This window comes from Aquarana catesbeiana, linkage group LG03 (assembly GCF_042186555.1).
Source record: "Aquarana catesbeiana isolate 2022-GZ linkage group LG03, ASM4218655v1, whole genome shotgun sequence".
Classification (NCBI taxonomy): Eukaryota; Metazoa; Chordata; class Amphibia; order Anura; family Ranidae; genus Aquarana; species Aquarana catesbeiana.
Window position 1 is genome coordinate 68,142,858 of NC_133326.1, and position 21,466 is coordinate 68,164,323.

At 40.2% G+C, this 21,466-nt stretch overlaps 1 protein-coding gene across 1 annotated transcript in view; it reads left to right on the forward strand.

Annotated features, from left to right (window-relative positions):
- The window catches only part of FBN1 (fibrillin 1), a 408,253-nt gene that overhangs the window by 367,767 nt on the left and 19,020 nt on the right, over positions 1-21,466 (forward strand). The window contains exons 46-58 of the mRNA XM_073623525.1: positions 1,731-1,859; positions 5,146-5,265; positions 5,355-5,480; positions 6,901-7,050; positions 8,377-8,442; positions 8,535-8,651; positions 9,653-9,772; positions 11,138-11,260; positions 11,397-11,528; positions 14,541-14,663; positions 14,985-15,191; positions 19,209-19,334; positions 21,170-21,292. Coding sequence (XP_073479626.1) covers positions 1,731-1,859; positions 5,146-5,265; positions 5,355-5,480; positions 6,901-7,050; positions 8,377-8,442; positions 8,535-8,651; positions 9,653-9,772; positions 11,138-11,260; positions 11,397-11,528; positions 14,541-14,663; positions 14,985-15,191; positions 19,209-19,334; positions 21,170-21,292 — 1,662 coding nt within the window. The remainder of the gene's footprint in view (positions 1-1,730; positions 1,860-5,145; positions 5,266-5,354; positions 5,481-6,900; positions 7,051-8,376; positions 8,443-8,534; positions 8,652-9,652; positions 9,773-11,137; positions 11,261-11,396; positions 11,529-14,540; positions 14,664-14,984; positions 15,192-19,208; positions 19,335-21,169; positions 21,293-21,466) is intronic.

The following is a 21,466-nucleotide window of genomic DNA, read 5'->3' on the forward strand; positions in this document are numbered from 1 at the left end:
TGGGGCTGTGTGATAAAGCTGCCAACTGCTAGTAATCATACACAGCACCAGCAGATCCATCACATAGCCCTGCAGTACTGAATGTTAATTTATAAAACTAAACAAACAGTTAATGCTGTGGGGCTGTTTGATAGTCCCGAAGAAGTAGGCTAGACCCATCTAGATATATGTGAACACAAAACACATGATTTCTTTGCAAAATTTGCTAAATGAGGTTTGACACATTAGGACCTTGTGTACTGTATATGTTGTAAATGTGTATTTTTTGTAAGTAAATTTTTATGATGACTTAATTTTAATAAGAATGGATATGAAATACAATTATAAGGTTTATAATATCAATACATCTTAATCATATCTGTTAACTAATAACAATAAACATATATACCTTAAACATAAATACCTTAAACATATAAAGTATCTAATAACATATAATCCCAACAGTTTTATAGATTTCTTTTTACCTTATGTCTGGGATGAAGGTGTTTTTTTAGGTCTAGGTGACCAATGGCTTTTTCATAGATGTAGCTAAGTCAGGAATTTGCAACAAATTTTGCTTTTTAATACAATTCCAATTACTTTTGAGTGGATGTATCATTTAAACACTAATCAGTGACTTGAACATCCGGTATTCTCCCCATATCTCTATAGCAAGCTATGGGCACATAATACCTTATCATAAAGGTGCAAACTGGAGGCTAAAGATGTTTGGCAGGCAAACCTACAAATGTTTGGTTTAAGGCTTGGTTCACACCTATGCGTTTTTTGGTGCTTTTTGTTTTTTTAACAGTTTATTTAACATGGTTTCCTTTTTTCAGCCACTGCATTTTTGGAAAGGGTCAGGGACTTTTTTAAAGCAAAACAGTGCTTTTATTTTGCCTTTTTTGTTCAATAGATTTCAATGGAGTAGCTGCAGAAAAGCATGTAGTGTGTTTTTTGCCATGATTTCACAGCGATTTTGGCGCAGTTTGCGTTTTTTAATTTGCCCAACAACAAATTGGCCAAAAAAAAAAGCAAACAAAAGCAAAATGCAAATCGCAGCAAAATTGCGTGTGCAAAAAGCACTGCAGAAGCTACCAAAAGTAAACTGCATAGGTGAGAACCAAGTCTAAAAGCAGAATTCCTATATTGTATAAAATATCTACACACACATCCTGCACAAAACATCAGTGACCAGATATTTCTATCCACAACTGTACCTACATGGTTAAAAAATCAGCACAGAGGTAGAGCGATCTCCGTGGTCCTCACAGGAAGAGCTCCCTTCTTTCGTCCAGTCTAGCCAATATTTCTTTTCGCCTACACAGAAATCAGCACACTATTTTCTCTTTGAAGATAATCCAGATATTAATTAGGTAAAAGGAAATGACCCATTCTATTGTTTTTGGATAATGTTATTCTAATGACAAAAACGACCATGACAAATTAGCTTTACAATTTTGTAGACTAGTGCGTTTCTTTTATGATTGCAGTCAAAACACATTTTCACTTTGGATTCTGATTTTTATAAAAATGTAGTTGTTACCCACACAGTGGAATAAAATCATTCAGTTTGCTTTTCATACCATGTAAGTTTGCATTAAATATTTCTTGATCTAATGGTAAGAAAACATTTTGCTGGGCACTACAATTTATTTCATAATAAAACCATTTTGAAAAGCCTGCTGGCTCATTTTTACAGGCTGTTTGGTTATTTTATTTCTCATCTGACTTCTTTTCTTTTCCTACAGATATCGATGAATGTACCACGCTCAATGGTCAGTTATGCAGAAATGGACAGTGTGTCAATGTTATTGGATCCTTCCAATGTATCTGTAATGAAGGATATGAAATGACATCTGATGGAAGAACATGTCTAGGTAAGGTTAACATTTTACTTAAAGCCAAACTCCGGGCAAAAACATTTTTTCCCCATGCAGTGGGGCTGTGTGTATACTGTTCCTGATGTAATCATGCCCAGAGCAAGCTCTCCAGACCAGAAGCAGTTCACTGCTGGACTGGGGGAGCTCCATTTTCCAGGGGAACGAAGGATTGGGTGAGTATATGCTTTCTACTCACCCCCTAGACAAAACGAGCAGTTGACTCATGCAGTGCGGGCACAGCCCTCTTATTGTAATTCTTTATCCTTCCTTTAACATTATTGGATATAAAACTTTTTTTTTGATCTACAAATAAATTATTTTGAATCGGCCCACTCTTCTTCCTGCTTTTTTCACCTAGGCAGATGACGTAGGCTCTGCTTCTATTGGAATCTTGGGATATGAGCTTCACACATCCCAGGAATCTTCAGACGAGATTACAGATGGCAGAGGATGTGGATAGCCACCAGCTTCCCTGTTGTTTACAAGCTGCTATAGCTGTAGGAGCAACTTCTACTTGTGCTGCCATTGCTATAGCAACTTGTAAACAAAGGCTTTGTCACACTGTGTGCTTAGTGCTCAGGAGCTTGGTGGAATCAAGGGCAGGCAGCTGACACAGACACCGGAAGACCATGGGCGCTGACTTCATCTGCCCTTAGGCCGACCATACACAAAGCAAATTTCTATCCTGAGGAAATTTGCACGATTTCCTCCATTAACACAGACAGTGTTGATGCGGGAATCCCTCCTGCCGGGCCATTGTCTTCATCAACCAGCATGCTGGGTTTTACCTGCGATTATCGCTAGCAGCAGCTATAGCCCCTAGCAATAATTACTGTCTTCTCCCAGCAGGGATGGCTTCCCCCACCCTCTCCCACCCCCGCCAGGAGAAGACAGTGATTTTTGCTAGGGGCTATAGCAGCTGCTTGCAGGTAAAACCCAGCATGCTGGTTGTACCCAAGTCTATCGATCGATCAACTTACATTCAAGGTACATTCAGCCTGCCCATACACAGTATGAAACTCAGCCGGTTCCTGCTGAACCAGGCGAAATTCAAACCGTGTATGGCCTGCCTTACTGAAAATGGTTGCCAGCAACTCATAGCTGAGTGCTGTGCTAATAGAAGATTCAATGGGAAACACAGGAATGTTTTAATAATGAAGCCCCTAAATATGATTAAATCAATGGATAGAGTCGGCAACATTGTAGTTCATAAAGTGTACTTTATTTGGTTACATCAGAGTGACAATAAATAGATAACGCTGACTTATTTCGACAGTAGCCTTTGTCGTCAGCTACAACTAAAGCTTCTGCCGAAATGCGTCTTTTTATTGTCACTCTGATGTAACCATCAAAACACACTTTATGGATTACAGTGTTGCCGGCTTTATCTATTGATTTATGCTGTTCGAGTGTGAAAGGACACACTGAGCCTCGGCACCTGTGAGAGGATCTAGTGATTGGATTGGGTTTCCCCTGCTGTGAGCGTTGCTACCACTCAACTTCCCTAAATATATAAATAAAGTTCCTCTTTACATATTCTTTAAAGTTAACCGGTCAGGGGACAAGCCTAGCTACACTATATGGTGTACAAAAAAGGAATACAAATTGCAACCTTGTAGTTGGTAAAGGAAATATTCATGATACTTGTCACTCCTCCAGCATTTGATGGCAGGTTGTCCATGCCTATGTTGGGGCAATCACTGAAATGTTATACCCCGCCCCATCTGATTGATAAACATAGACATGGAGCAGGATAGGTGCCTGCATGTATGCTCACCTATATTGTAGAATCCTAACATTTAGGGAGCTTTTATGTGCAAATAATTTCAGTTCCACCACTACAACGTAATATTTGCAGTGAGGCAGTCCATCATAGTGAGGGGCCAAACTGAGTAAGAGGGAATGGGTAAGGCAAGAACGCCCTCATTCATTGAATGTGCTATCTGCATATAAGAAATTCTTGGACGTTGGGATCCTGGGGAGTGGTATGTGAGCATATATAAAGACCATATCTGGTGCCTTTGTTAAATGTCTGCTCACAGTGTGCATTAGAAGCTGCAGCAAGTCAAAAAGTGCCCACTTAATTTCCTGGTTGGATGACTTCCAGCGTTATCTAGTCCTTTCCTCCCCAGCCTTCCTGTCCCTGGCTGCCCCTTTCATTCATTGGATTTGGGTCCTTTCAATCATGGAGGCTCAGTATCACATGTAGGCGTTACCTTGGGCAGTGTGCAAACTCCTCCAGACTGACACCAAACCCTCAAGGCATTTTAATATTTGCAAGCCTCCCACCAAAAGCCAGCTCACTGCTTGCATCAGAGCTGAGGGTTCTTAAGAGGAGTTCTGAGACAGGGTGCTGTGATGTATTTTCAGGAAGCTGTGTACAGCATCCTGCCGACCCCTCCCACTAGCCATGACCTGCCTGCATTGCATAGAGAAGCACAACACCATATGGTGCTCAGTAAAATCTTCTTAATTAAATGCTCCACAGGAAGACACAGCCCTAATACAGAGATGTTGACGTGTTTCAGCTTTAAAAGGGTATAATGATATCATGTTATGATTAAAGCCTACCAAGGCTGAAGCGCATCAACATCACTGTATTAGGGTTGTGTCTTCCTGTGGAGCATTTAATAAAGAAGATTTTGCTGGGCACAAAATTGTGTGGTGGATCCCTTGGTTGGACATTTATGTTTATATTGGTGCAGTGTTGGATTGTGCACCCATCTGCTCAGGAAGCATCTACTTACCTAGGAGGGTTGTAGCACCTTATCTTTCTAAAACATGGGATGTAATGAAAACAGAAGGGTGTATTTAAAAATCACATTAACATGTTGAAACAGGGGAAGGGGAAAAACCAGCGAAGACAAAATATAAGCAGATTCAACTTCTGATGTAACTTTTCAGGTTCACTTTAAAAATACATTTTATCTTAAAATGAAGGACATTATGTATCTAGTTACAGGTCATATATATGAAATGTCTTGGAATATTTGAATTTGTATCCTGTAATGTATTATTGTCATGAAAATATGAATCACATACCCAAGCGGACTGGAATCTCCTGTCAGTGATTTATGTTGTGTTTTATGTAGTGCTAATTCCGCCAAGCGGTGGACAAAATGAAAAATGTTACTTGAAATACACAAATGGCTGGTCAGTGAGGCAATCTTAAATTACTTCATCTGAATGAACAGATGTAAATAAAAATGCATCTTAGCTCTTTGGGTCTGTTTTAATTGTTTTCTGATCTGGTTGTGGTATAATATCGCTGTGTTCTTTCTAGATATCAATGAGTGTGAACTTGATCCCGGGAAGTGCGCTCCTGGAACTTGTCAAAATCTGGACGGCACCTACCGTTGCATCTGTCCTCCTGGATATGTGCTAAAAGATGACAAGTGTGAAGGTACAGTGACCTAGTTTAGATGATAATATGTACAAATCCAGAGCTTTATATGAAATTATCTTACCTCTGAAATTACTTTGTCTTTGCAGACATTGATGAATGCGTTGAAGAGCCAGAGATTTGTGCACTGGGAACTTGTAGCAATGTTCCTGGCAGTTTTATCTGTATGTGTCCCGAGGGTTTTGTACTATCATCAACAGGAAGGAGATGCCAAGGTAGAGTCTCAATCCCTTTCTACAACATACAGTGCTGTCATGATTAATACAGCTGAATCTTATACTACAAACTTGGAATACCAAAGATGAGCAACCTACATAAAATAGTCATCTTACAGGCAGGCCCAGATATAGGGGGGTGCTGGGGTGGCCTGCACCCCCCCCCCCCCATTTTAGCTGCTCCCCTCAGGTCTCTGATACACCGACCACTGATTCATGAGCCATAGGACAATTTATGTAAGGGGGCACTCTGATGAAGACAGCTGATGTAAGGGGTCACTCTGATGGGGAGAATTGATCGAAGGCGGGACTCTTATAGAGACATTTGATAAAGTGGCATAGGTTTTGTTTAATCATTCTAATCCAACAACAGCCTAATCCATACCGTTGCCTGTTCATGTCTGCACTGCCTCCCAGTACCTGTCAGTTGTTGCGTTTTGGTCGTGACTCATGGTACAGAAGGGTGCAAGCAGGGAATACGGGTTCCCCGTGTCTTTGTCACGATATGTGCCAAACTGTCAGTGACTAACACACAGAGTTGACATTATGCCCCCCCCCCCCCCAGAATTTCTTTACTGAACTCCCTAAACCAGTAGGCCAGATATAGCTATAGGTTGTGCATGTTATATTGACAGAAAGTGGCCAACAGGATGGTGACTGTGTTCTAGTTAGTAAGATTAGTAAATTGTAATAAGAGCAGTGGGAACACCTTTAAGAAAAAAAGATGGGTTGTAACAGTTGTAGGAATGATGGCTAGGAGATTTCATTGCTGGAGTCCCCAAATGGATAACAATGTTTCATAGAAAGTGTGCTTAATATTGTGAACCCCCAAAGGTTTTTCTGCTCTGGCAGTATTAATCACCATACAGTGATCAAGTCCACCAAAAAAAAGTGTCACAAAAACATCTATGGTAATTTGTTTTGAAAATGTTGTTTGATTAAGTGACCAGTTTGGCTTCTACCATCTGAAGATGGTACCTGGCTGCTGATGTTAGTCATCCCTTAATATAGAATTACAAACAAGAAACAAGGAATTAATACAAGCAGGAAATTAGTATCATGATCAGTACAAACATGTACAGGACAATACAGGATAATATATGGACAGCTGTAAGCGGGCAATTACTATTATGAAGTTATGTACTATTGTAAAATCACTCCAGGTATTCTCAAAAATGGCAGTCCAATACATTAATGAATATTGTGGGAAAGGAGATTATATATGTATTTATTCTGAAAGTCTAGTGTAGAGGAGATTATACATGTTTACCACATACCATATGCCTCACAAACCCATAATTACAGACACAATATTCAGATCCTATTTTTTAGTGTATTGCCACATGCAGAGTCTAATAGAAGTGCCCCTCCAAGTGAGATTGCAACATTTTGGCATCTTACGTTTCTCTCCTTTTAACAGATCTAAGAGTCGGTTACTGCTACACCAAATTTGAAGCGGGACAGTGCCTTTCTCCAAAGATCCTAAACCACACCAAGCAGGAATGTTGCTGTGCAATGAAAGGAGCAGGATGGGGATCCCCATGTGAAATATGCCCGGTGGAAGGAGATGGTAGTATTGCTGTATATTGTAGATATTCTACTGGCACATTACAGTAACCCATGACCATACATACCTTTTTACATTTATATACAGAACTGCAGCCATTTGTTCAAGTCTATTATTTCTAGGGTGTTAGTATAAAATATGTATTATACAATGGCAAAGAGCACATTTATATCACAGTGCAATCAAGCAAAATAGAAGAAATTCCCAGACAATCCCACAGGGAAACAATTACTCAGTACAACAAAACAGTTTTCCACCCACCAAAAGCTGGCAAAGGGCTCACTTCAAATGCACATGAAAGCTGAGCTTGGAAGAACATTTATAGATGTACATGATGTGATGTCCAAGTGGACACTTTCCAAGGGAAATCATGAGAAATACGTGCGCACACTGCTCCAAGTTATTGCAGGAGATGAACTATGCACGTTTGATCAAATGTTAAGGAACACTGCCATTTTAACCCAAAACAGGCCAATATTAGCAACCAAATCAGTCATATCCATTAAGCAATGGAGTCTTGTATGGTTTTGGATTGAAGGTGATTTTTCTTTTTATAGAAAAAATTATATAGTTTGCAAAGTACTAAGCAAACTGATTAAGCAGAACTTTTTATATGATAAGAGGTATTGTGACAAAAGTATTATAAAGCTGGCCATACACTGTGCAATTTTTATCAGTAGGCAGCCCTGCAGCCAATCTCCTGCCCAATATTCTTAGATTGAAAATCAAAGGCGCTGGATGGAATGTTGTGGGATGATCAGTGGTTGCATGTAATCAGATGGAACTGCTGTCCAGATATTTTGACAGACAGTGGGCTAGGCTGTCAAAACACAGTAGCTGCAATGGGAGATTCTTCCATTGGTGCTCTATAGCCGGCAGGCCAAACAAGAACATATCTGTGATGTAAAGGGCCAGCTAAACAGATCGTCTTATCAGTAAGCAAGACATTCCCAACATTAATCAGCACACACTCATTGTACAAGTTTTAGGTAATGTGTTAGTAAAGTAAAATGTAGAGCCTTTCTTTGTGTTGCCTATAAAAATGTGCTCTAGATATTATTCTAGTGATCCATTCAAAACCACAATCCATGCATATCTTTTTAGCTCTTTACACAGAATTAGTGTTGTTCTTTTACAAGGGCAATGCTGCTGTGCCCTTGGTGGGGATGAAAGCCAATAGAAGTGATGCAACCACATTTAAATTACTGAATGATTCGAGTGGATCAGAATTACATCTCAAGCTAGATGTGAAGATCAAACCTATTATAATGCAGTTAAAGGATAGCATTCATGGCAGCATATAATGGCTTTGTGCATTTTTTTTTAAAGAGGCTTTCCGAGAGATCTGTCCCTTTGGAAGTGGTGTGGTGGTTGGACCAAATGATGAGCGAGTTGGTAAGATATAACCCTGAGCAATAATAACACAAACGTGGGAAACATAATATGCAGAATTTATAGTGCTCTTTTCTTCTTCCACCTTTCTGTAGACATGGATGAATGTATCGATCCAGACAAATGCAAGAATGGCCAGTGTATCAACACAGATGGATCGTATCGGTGCGAATGCTCCTTTGGATATGTGCTTACAGGAGATGAATGTATAGGTCCGTTATAATGTTACTATAATAAAACTTATTACTTAATGTGTTTGCAATAAGTCAGTTTTAAAGAACCCCTTGATAAGATGACATTGTTTATTCTGATATATGGGATATAAACATAAGACATGGTAACAACAGGGGCTGTGAGCGCAAGTTGCACAGTGCGCTACTGATATGCAGAAGACTACAGGAAAATGTAGGCATATGATAATATTACTGTGGTGCTTCAAAATAAGAGGAAACAACTATGTTAGACAGCACCTATGCCATAATGATTCATCCATCTTTGATAAACATTTGCCATATTGCTAGAGCCTACATGTTGTCCTAGGCTGGGTACAGATGGATGGAAATTTGGTCAGTTCAGCAGAGACCGGTTGAATTTCAATCTGTGTATGGCCCCCCAGGTTTGACAGTAGCCATTCATTCGACTTCGATCGAACAAACACGATAGAAAACTTCCATCAATCAGCAGCTGCAGCCAAGCAGCTGCAGGCCCTGATCAGTGTATTGTGATAGTGGAGAGTCCCACTGTCAGAATACAATGTCCCAGTGAGGAGAACTCCTCTATCCACTTCTCTTGTGTGGATGGAGGAATCCGTTTTTGTTTTTCCTTCAACCCACTGGCTGAATGAAAAAAAACGAACTGTCTATACCCAGCCTTAATTGTCATGCTACAGCCAAGCATGTACTTACATTCTCCATGTTCACTAAGCCTATGTGGAAACACAGCTCATGGTTCATCAGGGATGGCTGTGTGACTCTGGTACACCTGTGGTGTTATAGTGTTGCTCCACATGTTTCTGAAGGCTTACTAAACAATGCTTGCACTAAAATATTGGAAAACACGTTGTAAGCCACATAACTAACACCTTGAATAAAACACAACTCTCTGAATTAGCTGTTCATTGAATAAGCAAACTTTGCTGGTCTGGGTAAAATATGAACAGAATATTGACATTTTTCCCATGACAAAAACTGATGTTACATACTTTTTGTTTCAGATGTTGATGAGTGTTCTATTCAAAACCCATGTGGGAATGGAACTTGCAAGAATGTGATTGGTGGATTTGAGTGCACATGTGAAGAAGGCTTTGAGCCTGGACCAATGATGTCCTGTGAAGGTAATCCATTAAAGTGGTGGTAAACCACTGGGTGATTTTTTTTTTTTTTTACCTGAAAGGTGATGGCATAATGTGCCAGTATGCATCGCATACTAGCAAATTATGTGAAACTTACCGAAAAACGAAGCATTCCAGCGATGCGCTGTCACCACTGGAGGCCACTTCCATCTTCACCTGTCTTCCTTCTGGGTCAGTGGACTCCGGCTGTGTGACTGGCCAGAGCCGCAATGACGTCACTCCTGGGCATGCGCGGGGGAGCCACCGTTTATGGCACAGGATTCTGAATGAACAGCTCGGGCGGCCATTCCTTCAAAGCAAATGCGCCAGGAGTGTCATCGGCTGCAAAGACAGGAAATATCTCCTAAACGGCGCAAGTTTAGGAGATATTTACAGTACCTATAGGTAAGCCTTATTATAGGCTTACCTGTAGGTACAAGTCAAAGAGAGGCGTTTACTCCCACTTTAAGTGTATATTCTGTAATCCAAACTCCACATATTATATGGGTCATTTAAAATTTCATAAACCAAGTAAAACAAAATGCTTGATGTCAGTTTCATTGATCTGAATTTCACTTTAATTGTTGTCACATAGCATAAATACTCAAAACCAATGAAAATGTGCTTAATTTGGTTCTAAAGGCAGAAGGTTTTGCCTCAATTGCACAGGGCAGGTAAGTATAATATGTTTGTTATTTTAAAGGAAAAAAAAATATTTTTTTTTTAGTATTGGACAGAGTGAAGAGGAATTAGAAATAGCCAGATTTTTATTTGCATTATATTTGTGTATCCCCATTGGGAAGATTTCCCCTCTCTTTCTGTCGGGAGAGGAAGTGATAAGAAATCTATCCATGGGGACACAGACTGCAGAAAAACAGTAAAAGGAGGAAGGGCTGTGGTACACCTATCAGAATATTATTACTGTCTGGGTCTTAGTAGTAACTGATTCCGTCATTTCTTGTCCTGCTGTCAGAGGATCAGGAAATGTGAGGGAATCCCCTCAATGGGATCACTGACAGCAAGGAAAGCTTGGCAGAAGGTTTTACTTATCCCAGGTCTATCCCAAACGTAAAAAGTTCTGCCTGGTGTTGGGCTGAAAATTAAAACAAAATTTGGCCATTTAATAAGGCATATACAAATATACTGCAAGCACAGCTGGGATGCTGCAAATTGCCAACGAGTTGGTTAAATGTTTTTTTTTTTTTTTCTTATACTTTTTTTTTTTTAAATTAGTCTTCTTTTTATCTTCTATCTTCTTTTTATTTTCTTATTTTCAATCACAATATTCAGATCCTATTTTTTTAGTGTATTGCCACATCTTCTTTTTATCTTCTTTTTATTTTATCTAATGTATCCTTTATTTGATAGATGTTAATGAATGTGCTCAGAACCCTCTGTTGTGCGCTTTCCGATGCGTTAACACCTACGGTTCATATGAATGCAAGTGCCCAGCTGGCTATGTGCTCCGGGAAGACAAGAGAATGTGCAAAGGTAAGTGCTATGTACAAATCATTCAACAAGGTCATCTTCATAGACAGCTATAAACTAAGATATTTCACACGTACTAGATTAGTAATGATAAATGAAATACGTTTTATCACCAACAACATCACTCTTCGTTTTACAGATCAGGACGAGTGTGAAGATGGCCTTCATGACTGTGACTCTAAACAAATGATGTGCAAGAATCTCATTGGAACATACATGTGTATATGTGGACCAGGGTTCCAGCGTAGACCGGATGGTGAAGGCTGTATAGGTACAAAAGAATGACGTTCAGTTTGCAAACCATATGTATACACAATATAGTACACTTTTATACTTTAACATATGTGTGCCCAGGTAGGAGCATTTACATTTAGAGACTCACCACGTAATTAGAGGATACAAAACAAATTCAGATTTTGGAGTTGATTTACTAACCCCGGAGAATACAAAAGCTGGTGCAGCTGTGCATGTTAGCCAATCAGCTTCTAACTTTAGCTTGTTCAAATAAGCTTTGACAATAAAACCTGACCTGCACCAGATTTTGCACTCTCCAGTTTTAGTAAATGTCAACCTCTGCTTTGAGAAAATAGTGGATATCTGCATGATACCATTGTTTACATTTTGTCATATAGTAGGCCATTGCAGGACATAAACATCATGTTCCTTGTCAGATTCATGGACACACAAAGTGTTCATACTCCTTGAAATTTTCCAAATTTTTTCCTGTTACAACCAAAAACGTAAATGTATTTTATTGCTATTTTATGTCATAGACCAACAAAAAGTGGTACATAATTGTGAAGTGGAAGGAAAATGATAAATGGTTATCAAAATTTTTTACAAATAAATATGTGAAAAGTGTGGCGTGCATTTGTATTCAGCCCCCTTTACTCTGATACCCCTAACTAAAATCTAATGGAACCAATTGCCTTCAGAAGTCACCTAATTAGTAAATAGAGCCCACTTGTGTGTAATTTAATCTCAGTGTAAATACAGCTGTTCTGTGAATCCCTCAGAGCTTTCTTAGTTAGAGAACCTTAGTGAACAAACAGCATCATGAAGGACAAGAAACACACCAGACAGGTCAAAGATAAAGTTGTGGAGAAGTTTAAAGCAGGGTTAGGTTGTAAAACAATGGGGTTTATTTACTAAAGGCAAATCCACATTGGAAGTGCAGTCAATGTAGATCTGAGGGGGACATGCAAGGAAAAAAAAACAGCATTTTTGCTTGTACATGATTGGATGATAAAATCAGCAAAACGTCCCCTCATTTCAGACCTTCCCCTCAGATTTACAGCGACTGCACATCCAAGTGCACTTGTAGTGCAGAGTGGATTTGCCTTTAGTAAATCAACCCCAATACCCTAAGCTTTAAACATCTCACGGAGCACTGTTCAATCCATCATCCAAAAATAGAAAGAGTATGGCACAACTGCAAACCTACCAAGCCATGGCCGTCCACCTAAACTGACAGGCCGGGCAAGGAGAGCATTATTTAGAGAAGTAGCCAAGAAGCCCATGGTAACTCTGGAGGAGCTGCAGAGATGCACAGCTCAGGAGGAGAATCTGTCCACAGGACAACTATTAGTCGTGCTCTCCACAAATCTGGTCTTTATGGAAGAGTGGCAAGAAGAAAGCCATTGTGGAAAGAAAGCCATAAGTTTGCAGTTTGCGAGAAGCCATGTGGAGGACACAGCAAACATGTGGAAGAAGGTGCTCTGGTCAGATGAGACCAAAATTTAACTTTTTGGTCTAAAAGCAAAACGCTATGTGTGGCAAAAAACTAACACTGCACATCATCCTGTACACACCATCCCCACAGTGAAACATGGTGGTGGCAGCATCATTTGTGGGGATGCTTTTCTTCAGCAGGGACAGGGAAGCAGGTCAGAGTTGATGGGAAGATGGATGGAGCTAAATACAGGGAAATCTTAGAAGTAAATCTGTTAGAGTCTGCAAAAGACTGGGGTGGAAGTTCACCTTCCAGCAGAACAACAACCCTAAACATACAGCCAGAGCAACAATGGAATGGTTTAGGTCAAAGCATATTCATGTGTTAGAATGGCCCAGTCAAAGGCCAGACCTAAATCCAATTGAGAATCTGTAGCAAGACTTGAAAATTGCTGTTCACAGATGCTTCCATCCATTCTGACAGAGCTTGAGCTATTTTGCAAAGAAGAATGGGAGTTGAAAAGAACAAGTGGGCTCTATTTACTAATTAGGTGAGTTCTGAAGGCAATTGGTTCCATTAGATTTTAGTTAGGGGTATCAGAGTGAATACAAATGCATACCACACTTTTCAGATAATTATTTGTAAAACATTTTGAAAACCATTTATTATTTTCCTTCCACTTCACAATTATTTGCCACTTTGTGTTGGTCTATCCCATAAAATCCTAATAAAATAAATTTACATTTTTGGTTGTAACATGAGAAAATGTGAAAAATGTCAAGGGGGTATGAATACTTTTTCAAGGCACTGTAGGTGTGCTTCGAACATATTTGATTTTTTTGACTAGAGTACAATTAGTAAAAAAATTGGTCTTCACCCTTTGAAACCTTAAATTTGGTTTCTGTGTTCATGAGGGAAGCCCAGGTGGCGGTAATAGAAGAAGCCTATATGCAGGAATTTCTGTATGCTGGTCAGTTCCAGTGCGGATTAATATTTTTCCATTGTGGGGGTTGAAGCTGAAAAAGTAGACTAGAGTGAACCAGGTAGATAATTCTGGATTTAACTCTCACAACATGCCATTCATATTTGTTTTTTTTATGTGATTTGCTTGTATAAGTTACAGCTGAACTCCGGGATGAGCAAATATGGTCTAAATACGAGAGTCATGTGTACTCTTACTTAAATCTCGGTGCGCTTTGTGTATTTTCTCCAGATCTGTGCAATAATTTAGTGTGAGACTTTATCTCTGTGCAGGAGCTTCCTGTGATAAAGACCGCTCACTGCTGATCTCTCTCCATGTGCAGGGTGACTGGTCTTGTATCCACCCCCCTGTAGTTCTCAGCAGGCAGGCTGTAGTGGGAGGAGCTGCTGGGTCCCTCCCACAGCTCTGCTCTCTGCACAAGCTGTGTGAAACACAGTGATGGTGTCTCTGCTGCTTTTACAAGTTAATGACTGGATTTGCAAAGATGTTTGGTGCCCATAAAGTAGATTTATATCCTTTTTGGCTATTAAGGAATATATTTTAAATTAATTATTTTATGCCCGAAGTTCAGCTTTAATAATGCCATCATGCTTAAGCCATGTTTAAAATGATTGTTTTTGTTTCATAAGATTTGAATGAGTGCCTTAAGCCTGGGCTATGTGAAAATGGAAAATGTCTGAACACTGTGGGCAGTTACAAGTGTGAGTGCAAAGACGGATTCAATACCAGCATTACAGAGACAGAATGTATTGGTGAGTATGGAGAACTTTTTACAAGTGAGAGAGATAACCACACACAAAGAAAAATCAAAATCATCTAAAACATTTCAAACGGGTAAGAATAAAAGAGAACATACAGTTGGCATACAATATTTGCCCTGTTAGCTGCTTTTGCAAAGATACAATTATGTGTGTCACCTTGCAAGGTTAGATCACCTATGTAATGTACAGACCATTGTGCTGCTAAACATATTAATACTTACTATAATGTAAACCACATACAGTAGCATGCATATAACAATATGAGTGATGGTAACCACAGGACCAACAAATCTATTATTGTATTTGTTGCAGACAACCGACTCGGATATTGCTTCACCGATGTATTACATACAATGTGCCAGCTTGGATCGTCAAACAAGAATTCCGTTACCAAATCTGAGTGTTGCTGTAATGGTGGCAGGGGATGGGGTATTATCTGTGAGATCTGCCCCTTCTCTGGAACAATTCAGTTTAAAAAGCTTTGTCCATATGGCAAGGGATATACAACTGGAGGAGAAGGTATGTATTCAGATTCATGGACTATATTTTATTTTATTTGTAAAAGGAGATGCTTCACCAGTTTACAGTGATGGTGCTTTTATACGCTATAATAACTTGTCAATGTATTATATAGGTAATATATATATATATATATATATATATATATATATATATATATTTAAAAAAAAACACCTGAAGGATTGAGTCCTGCTAGATCTCTTCATGATGGTCCCTTTTGCGGGTATACAAAACATTAAAAATAAGTGCCTATACTGTATAAATCCAGTAATACACTGTTTCGCCCTGCTCTGCACATGCTCAATTGTCCTCTATTTTTAGGCACTGTGCCGAATTTGTAACGGCCAATCTGCTGACAGCCTAAAGATCTACTGTTGTTCAGGGGCTTCAGAAATAAGGCAGCCTCCGGCAAGAAGGAGCAATGCTGGAGGCAATTTACAGCATGCACTACTTTTAGAAGCATAATTATTAATGTGGAATGTTAATGCTGAGCAGGCAACCAAATTATAGTGTTGAAGATCAACTTACATAGATAGTCAGGTTGAAAAAAGACCATCAAGTTCAACCAATAGCAAAAAACAACAAATAGAAAAGTATGCAACTAAATAAGAAGAATACACTAATTCTGACAACTGAAAATTAGTTATTACATAGTTACATACAGGGGGCAAAAAAGTATTTAGTCAGCCACCAATTGTGCAAGTTCTCCCACTTAAAAAGATGAGAGAGGTCTGTAATTGTCATCATAGGTATACCTCAACTATGAGAGACAAAATGTGGAAACAAATCCAGACAATCACATTGTCTGATTTGGAAAGAATTTATTTGCAAATTATGGTGGAAAATAAGTATTTTGTCAATATCAAAAGTTCATCTCAATACTTTGTTATATATCCTTTGTTGGCAATGACAGAAGTCAAACGTTTTCTGTAAGTCTTCACAAGGTTGTCATACACTGTTGCTGGTATGTTGGCCCATTCCCCCATGCAGATCTCCTCTAGAGCAGTGATGTTTTGGGGCTGTCACTGGGCAACACGGACTTTCAACTCCCTCCAAAGGTTTTCTATGGGGTTGAGATCTGGAGACTGGCTAGGCCACTCCAGGACCTTGAAATGCTTCTTACGAAGCCACTCCTTCGTTGCCCGGGCGGTGTGTTTGGGATCATTGTCATGCTGAAAGACCCAGCCACGTTTCATCTTCAATGCCCTTGCTGATGGGAGGAGGTTTGCATTCAAAATCTCACAATACATGACCCCATTTATTCTTTCATGTACACGGATCAGTCGTCCTGTTCCCTTTGCAGAGAAACAGCCCCAAAGCATGATGTTGACACCCCCATGCTTCACAGTAGGTATGGTGTTCTTTGGTTGCAACTCAGCATTCTCTCTCCTCCAAACACGACGGGTTGTGTTTCTACCAAACCGTTCTACTTTGGTTTAATCCGACCATATGACATTCTCCCAGTCCTCTTCTGGATCATCCAAATGCTCTCTAGCAAACCTCAGACGGGCCCGGACATGTACTGGCTTAAGCAGGGGGACACATCTGGCACTGCAGGATCTGAGTCCCTGGCAGCGTAGTGTGTTACTGATGGTAGCCTTTGTTACGTTGGTCCCAGCTCTCTGCAGGCCATTCACTAGGTCCCCCCGTGTGGTTCTGGGATTTTTGCTCACCGTTCTTGTGATCATTTTGACCCCACGGGGTGAGATCTTGCGTGGAGCCCCAGATTGAGGGAGATTATCAATGGTCTTGTATGTCTTCCATTTTCTAATTATTGCTCCCACAGTTGATTTCTTCACACAAAGCTGCTTGCCTATTGCAGATTCAGTCTTCCCAGCCTGGTGCATGTCTTCAATTTTGTTTCTAGTGTCCTTCGACAGCTCTTTGGTCTTCACCATAGTGGAGTTTGGAGTGTGACTGTTTGAGGTTGTGGACAGGTGTCTTTTATACTGATAACAAGTTCAAACAGGTGCCATTAATACAGGTAATGAGTGGAGGACAGAGGAGCCTCTTAAAGAAGAAGATACAGGTCGTGAGAGCCAGAAATCTTGCTTGTTTGTAGGTAACCAAATACTTATTTTCCACCATAATTTGCAAATAAATTCTTTCAAAAATCAGACAATGTGATTGTCTGGATTTGTTTCCACATTTTGTCTCTCATAGTTGAGGTATACCTACAATGACAATTACAGGCCTCTCTCATCTTTTTAAGTGGGAGAACTTGCACAATTGGTGGCTGACTAAATACTTTTTTGCCCCACTGTAGTTACATAATAGGTGAGGTTGAAAAAAGACACAAGTCCATCAAGTCCAACCTATGTGTGTGATCAGGGCTGTTTTTCTCAAACAATAGGTGCTGGAACTTAACCATGACCCCCCAAAACCCCTCGCCCACAAATCACATCAAATAGTGGGTGTGGTCATATTTCACAAACAGTAGAAAGGTCTTAAAGGGGCATTAAATATCAGGATTGCATTACAGAGTGCAGAGTTCAGGGGGGTTACATACAGAGTTCAGAGCTGTCACTTGTAAACACAGAAACCAGACTTCTGTGTTTACAAGTGATTGTGGTGAGCAGGCACCCCCAAGGGTCTGAGCCAGAGGTGGTGGAACTGAGTTCCACCAAGTTCCCCCTGAAAAAAAGCCCTGTGCGTGATTATATGTCAGTATTACATTGTATATCCCTGTATGTTGTGGTCGTTCAGGTGCTTATCTAATAGTTTTTTGAAATTATCGATGCTCCCCGCTGAGACCACTGCCTGTAGAAGGGAATTCCACATTCTTGCCGCTCTTACAGTAAAGAACCCTCTACGTAGTTTAAGTTTAAATCTCTTTTCTTCTAATTTTAGTGAGTGGCCACGTGTCTTATTAAATCCCTTCCGCAAAAAAGTTTTATACCTATTGTGGGGTCACCAGTACAGTATTTGTAAATTGAAATCATATCCCCTCTCAAGCGTCTCTTCTCCAGAGAGAATAAGTTCAGTGCTCATAACCTTTCCTCATAAGTAATATCCTTCAGACCCTTTATTAGCTTATATTAGTTATAAGTGGAGACAGTCATATTCAATCTCACAACAGTTGCTTAGAACTCTGTGGAGCTCCCCCAGTGCCCCCACCTTGAAGCCTATAGTTATACAGATAGCCATGGAATTGGGGTATCCTATAGCAAAATGAACTGTTCATTAAGGAATACTATATTTAAAGTATACAACTGGGTACACATGATCCGAATATCGACAGGTACAACAGGAATTGGCCGACATATGGACAGTGTGTACAGCTGTCTGGCCGACAGAAGCCAGTCCTTCTGAAATACCAGCAGCCGATCTGCACTCACAGCCAATGGCTGGGAACGCTGATCAGTGTATTCTGACAGGGGGGCAGTCGGCTTGTCAGAATACAATAGCTCAGTGGGGGAGATCATTGGACGGACACCGCTTGTGTTGGTATGTGATCTGAGTGTGTGTACCCAGCCTAACTAAAAGCAGAACTTTTTTTTGTTTTTATTTAGAGTGGAGAGCGATTAGAACACCTGTTTTTATCCTTAGTTTTTTTTTATTAGATTTTTATTCCTGTCTGTGGAGATTTGCCCTCCCTAGTTCCTGTTTACTGTTATCACCGAGAAGGGAAGTGAAGGAAAATCCCAAATTTTGTGTTGCCACCAAAACAGGAATAGAGGGGAATCTTCCAATGGGGACACTAAATCTGCTGACCCTGGTAACAACCCTCCCTCAGTTTGAAGGGGTTTCTTCTCGCTTATGTTTTGGCTATGGGATAGGAAGTGAAGGGAATTCTCTCTTTAGTTTTGCGTCTCCCATATGGCAAGGGTTATCACCCCTCCTTACTTTATCCAAAATGGAAAAAAAAACTATTTTGCTTTTAGTTCTACTTTACTACAAGTGATAAATTTAGCCAGTGATGGGGCTTTGGATAAATTATGCAGCATATCATCCCACTTTTTTATATTATTTGTTATGTTTATAGTATATATATATAAATTTCTTTTTTATATCTAGATATTGATGAATGTCATGTTCTACATGGAATTTGTCGCAATGGACAATGTGTCAACGAAAGAGGAAAATACAAATGTGAATGCAATATAGGTTATATCCCTGATGTGACTGGCACTTCCTGTATAGGTAAGTTACAATTATATGCTATAGTTCACATTCCATGATTGTATTTCTGTTGGAGATATAGATATAACTATTAATGGATAAGTTAATGAAAGAATCCAAATGTTCAGTATTAAATAAGTATAGTTGTGCGTTTTTTTCCTATGAAAGATTTATATTAGCCTTATCATTTATCTGTATTTACTCTACCTTCAGCTTGTGTTTGTAAGTAAGGCCTCTCTCAGATGGAGCGGACTCCATTGAGATCAATAGGGGATCTGTCTACTGATCTCCTGCTGATCAGGGCAGAGTGGGCGAATGAGCCACCTGTGTCCGCTCCAGTTTATGTAGAGAGGACACAGGCATAGCCCCCTCTGCTCTATGAGCGGCTGGAAGTAAACGGAAACCCGACTGCCCTCTTATCTGATCATCCTAGATGGAGGACGGATCCCCTTCACTTTTTTTTTTTTTTTTGGCAGATGGAATCTTACTGGAGGTAGGTGGGTGTAAACTGACACAAGATCATTTGCACCTATCACTCCATAGGGGTGAATGGACCATTTGATCAGGTCTGCTTGACAAAGTATTTCTGGCAAACTTGATCGGACCCTTTATGTGAAAGGGGCCTTACACTGATTCCCAGAGTGTGAAGGCAGACAATAGGGCAGCAACTGCCAAACTTTAAGTGATCTCTGACCACCTAGCACAGTGGTCTCCAAACTGCAGCCCAGGGGCCAGATGCAGCCCTTTGCTTCCCTTTATCCAGCCCTTGGTACACTATTCCTCCTACTGACACCAACAATCGGGGGAATAATTCTTGCCACTGACACCAACAATGGGACATTATTGCTCCCACTGACTGTCATCAATGATGGGGCACTATTCCCACTAAAGATGTGGCATTGTTTACTCCCGCTGACCACAGTCCAGCCCCCCCCCCCCCCCCCCCTAAATCCTGAAGGTCAGTAAACTGGCCCCTTGTTTAGAAAGTTTGGAAACCCCTGTGACCAAATGTCTGGTTCAGTAAAGTAAACCTAGCCATACAACAGTAGAATTTTGGAAAGTCTTCATTCTCTGTTCGTTTGATTTTCTAATGGTTAGTGGGATCAAACTGATGTTTCATATTGTTTGTAGTAACAAAAAATTTCAAAGGAGCAGGATGGAAAATGTTTCACGAGCTGTGAATGTTGTTTTCATTCAGGGAAGATCATGCATATTATAATTAAAGCAGAAGGGATGGGCTTACTGGGACATGACAGAGATCACTGTTCCTTATCACTGGGAACAGTAGACCTCTGTCATGTGATCTGGCAGAATGGGGAATCGCCTTGTTTACATAGGCAGTTCCCCGTTCTGCCTCTCCACACCGCGATTGCGGATCGCTGGCGGACATAAAGTCCGCAGCGCGCGCGCCCGCTACCCTTCTTGCACGGACCGACGTACAGATATGTCAGTTCGCGCAGGAGAGCCAGCCTGCCACAGTATATCTACGTGAGCTGGTCGGCTAGTGGGCTATAATCCTGGGATTCCATTCAAATAGCGGGTCTGGATGAAATTTTAAGGGCTATCAAACTGAATTAGTTGACTCAATGATGGTAAGAAAGAATGTTCTGAGGAATGATTTTTCTATTAAAGCTCAAACAAAAATCTAACTGTGTATGGCCAGCTAAAGTTACGTTTAATAAGGTGACAAACATAAATATTTCATAGGAAGTGGAAATAATTATGCTAATTTAAGACTGAATAGGTTTGTTTACTGTGATTAAGGCACAGGAAAGCATTGACTGGAATCCTGCACTGTTTGGATTGATCTGATGTGCATATGTAAAAAGAAGTCTGATGTTCCATTATCATTCCAGATCTTGATGAATGTGGTCAGTCCCCCAAACCTTGCAATTTCATTTGCAAGAATACTGAAGGAAGTTTCCAGTGTTCCTGTCCACGTGGTTATGTTTTGCAGGAGGATGGAAGAAGCTGTAAAGGTAATGGGACCTGGTACTGTGCAGGCAGAACAGAGGAGTGTTATATGTACAGCATAACAATAATACCGTGACGTGTTTTTTGCCAGATTACATGTCGCCTTTGTGATACTGTTGACATTATTAATCACTTGAGTACCAGCCTGTACTACCCATTCATTGCCAGGCCATTTTTCA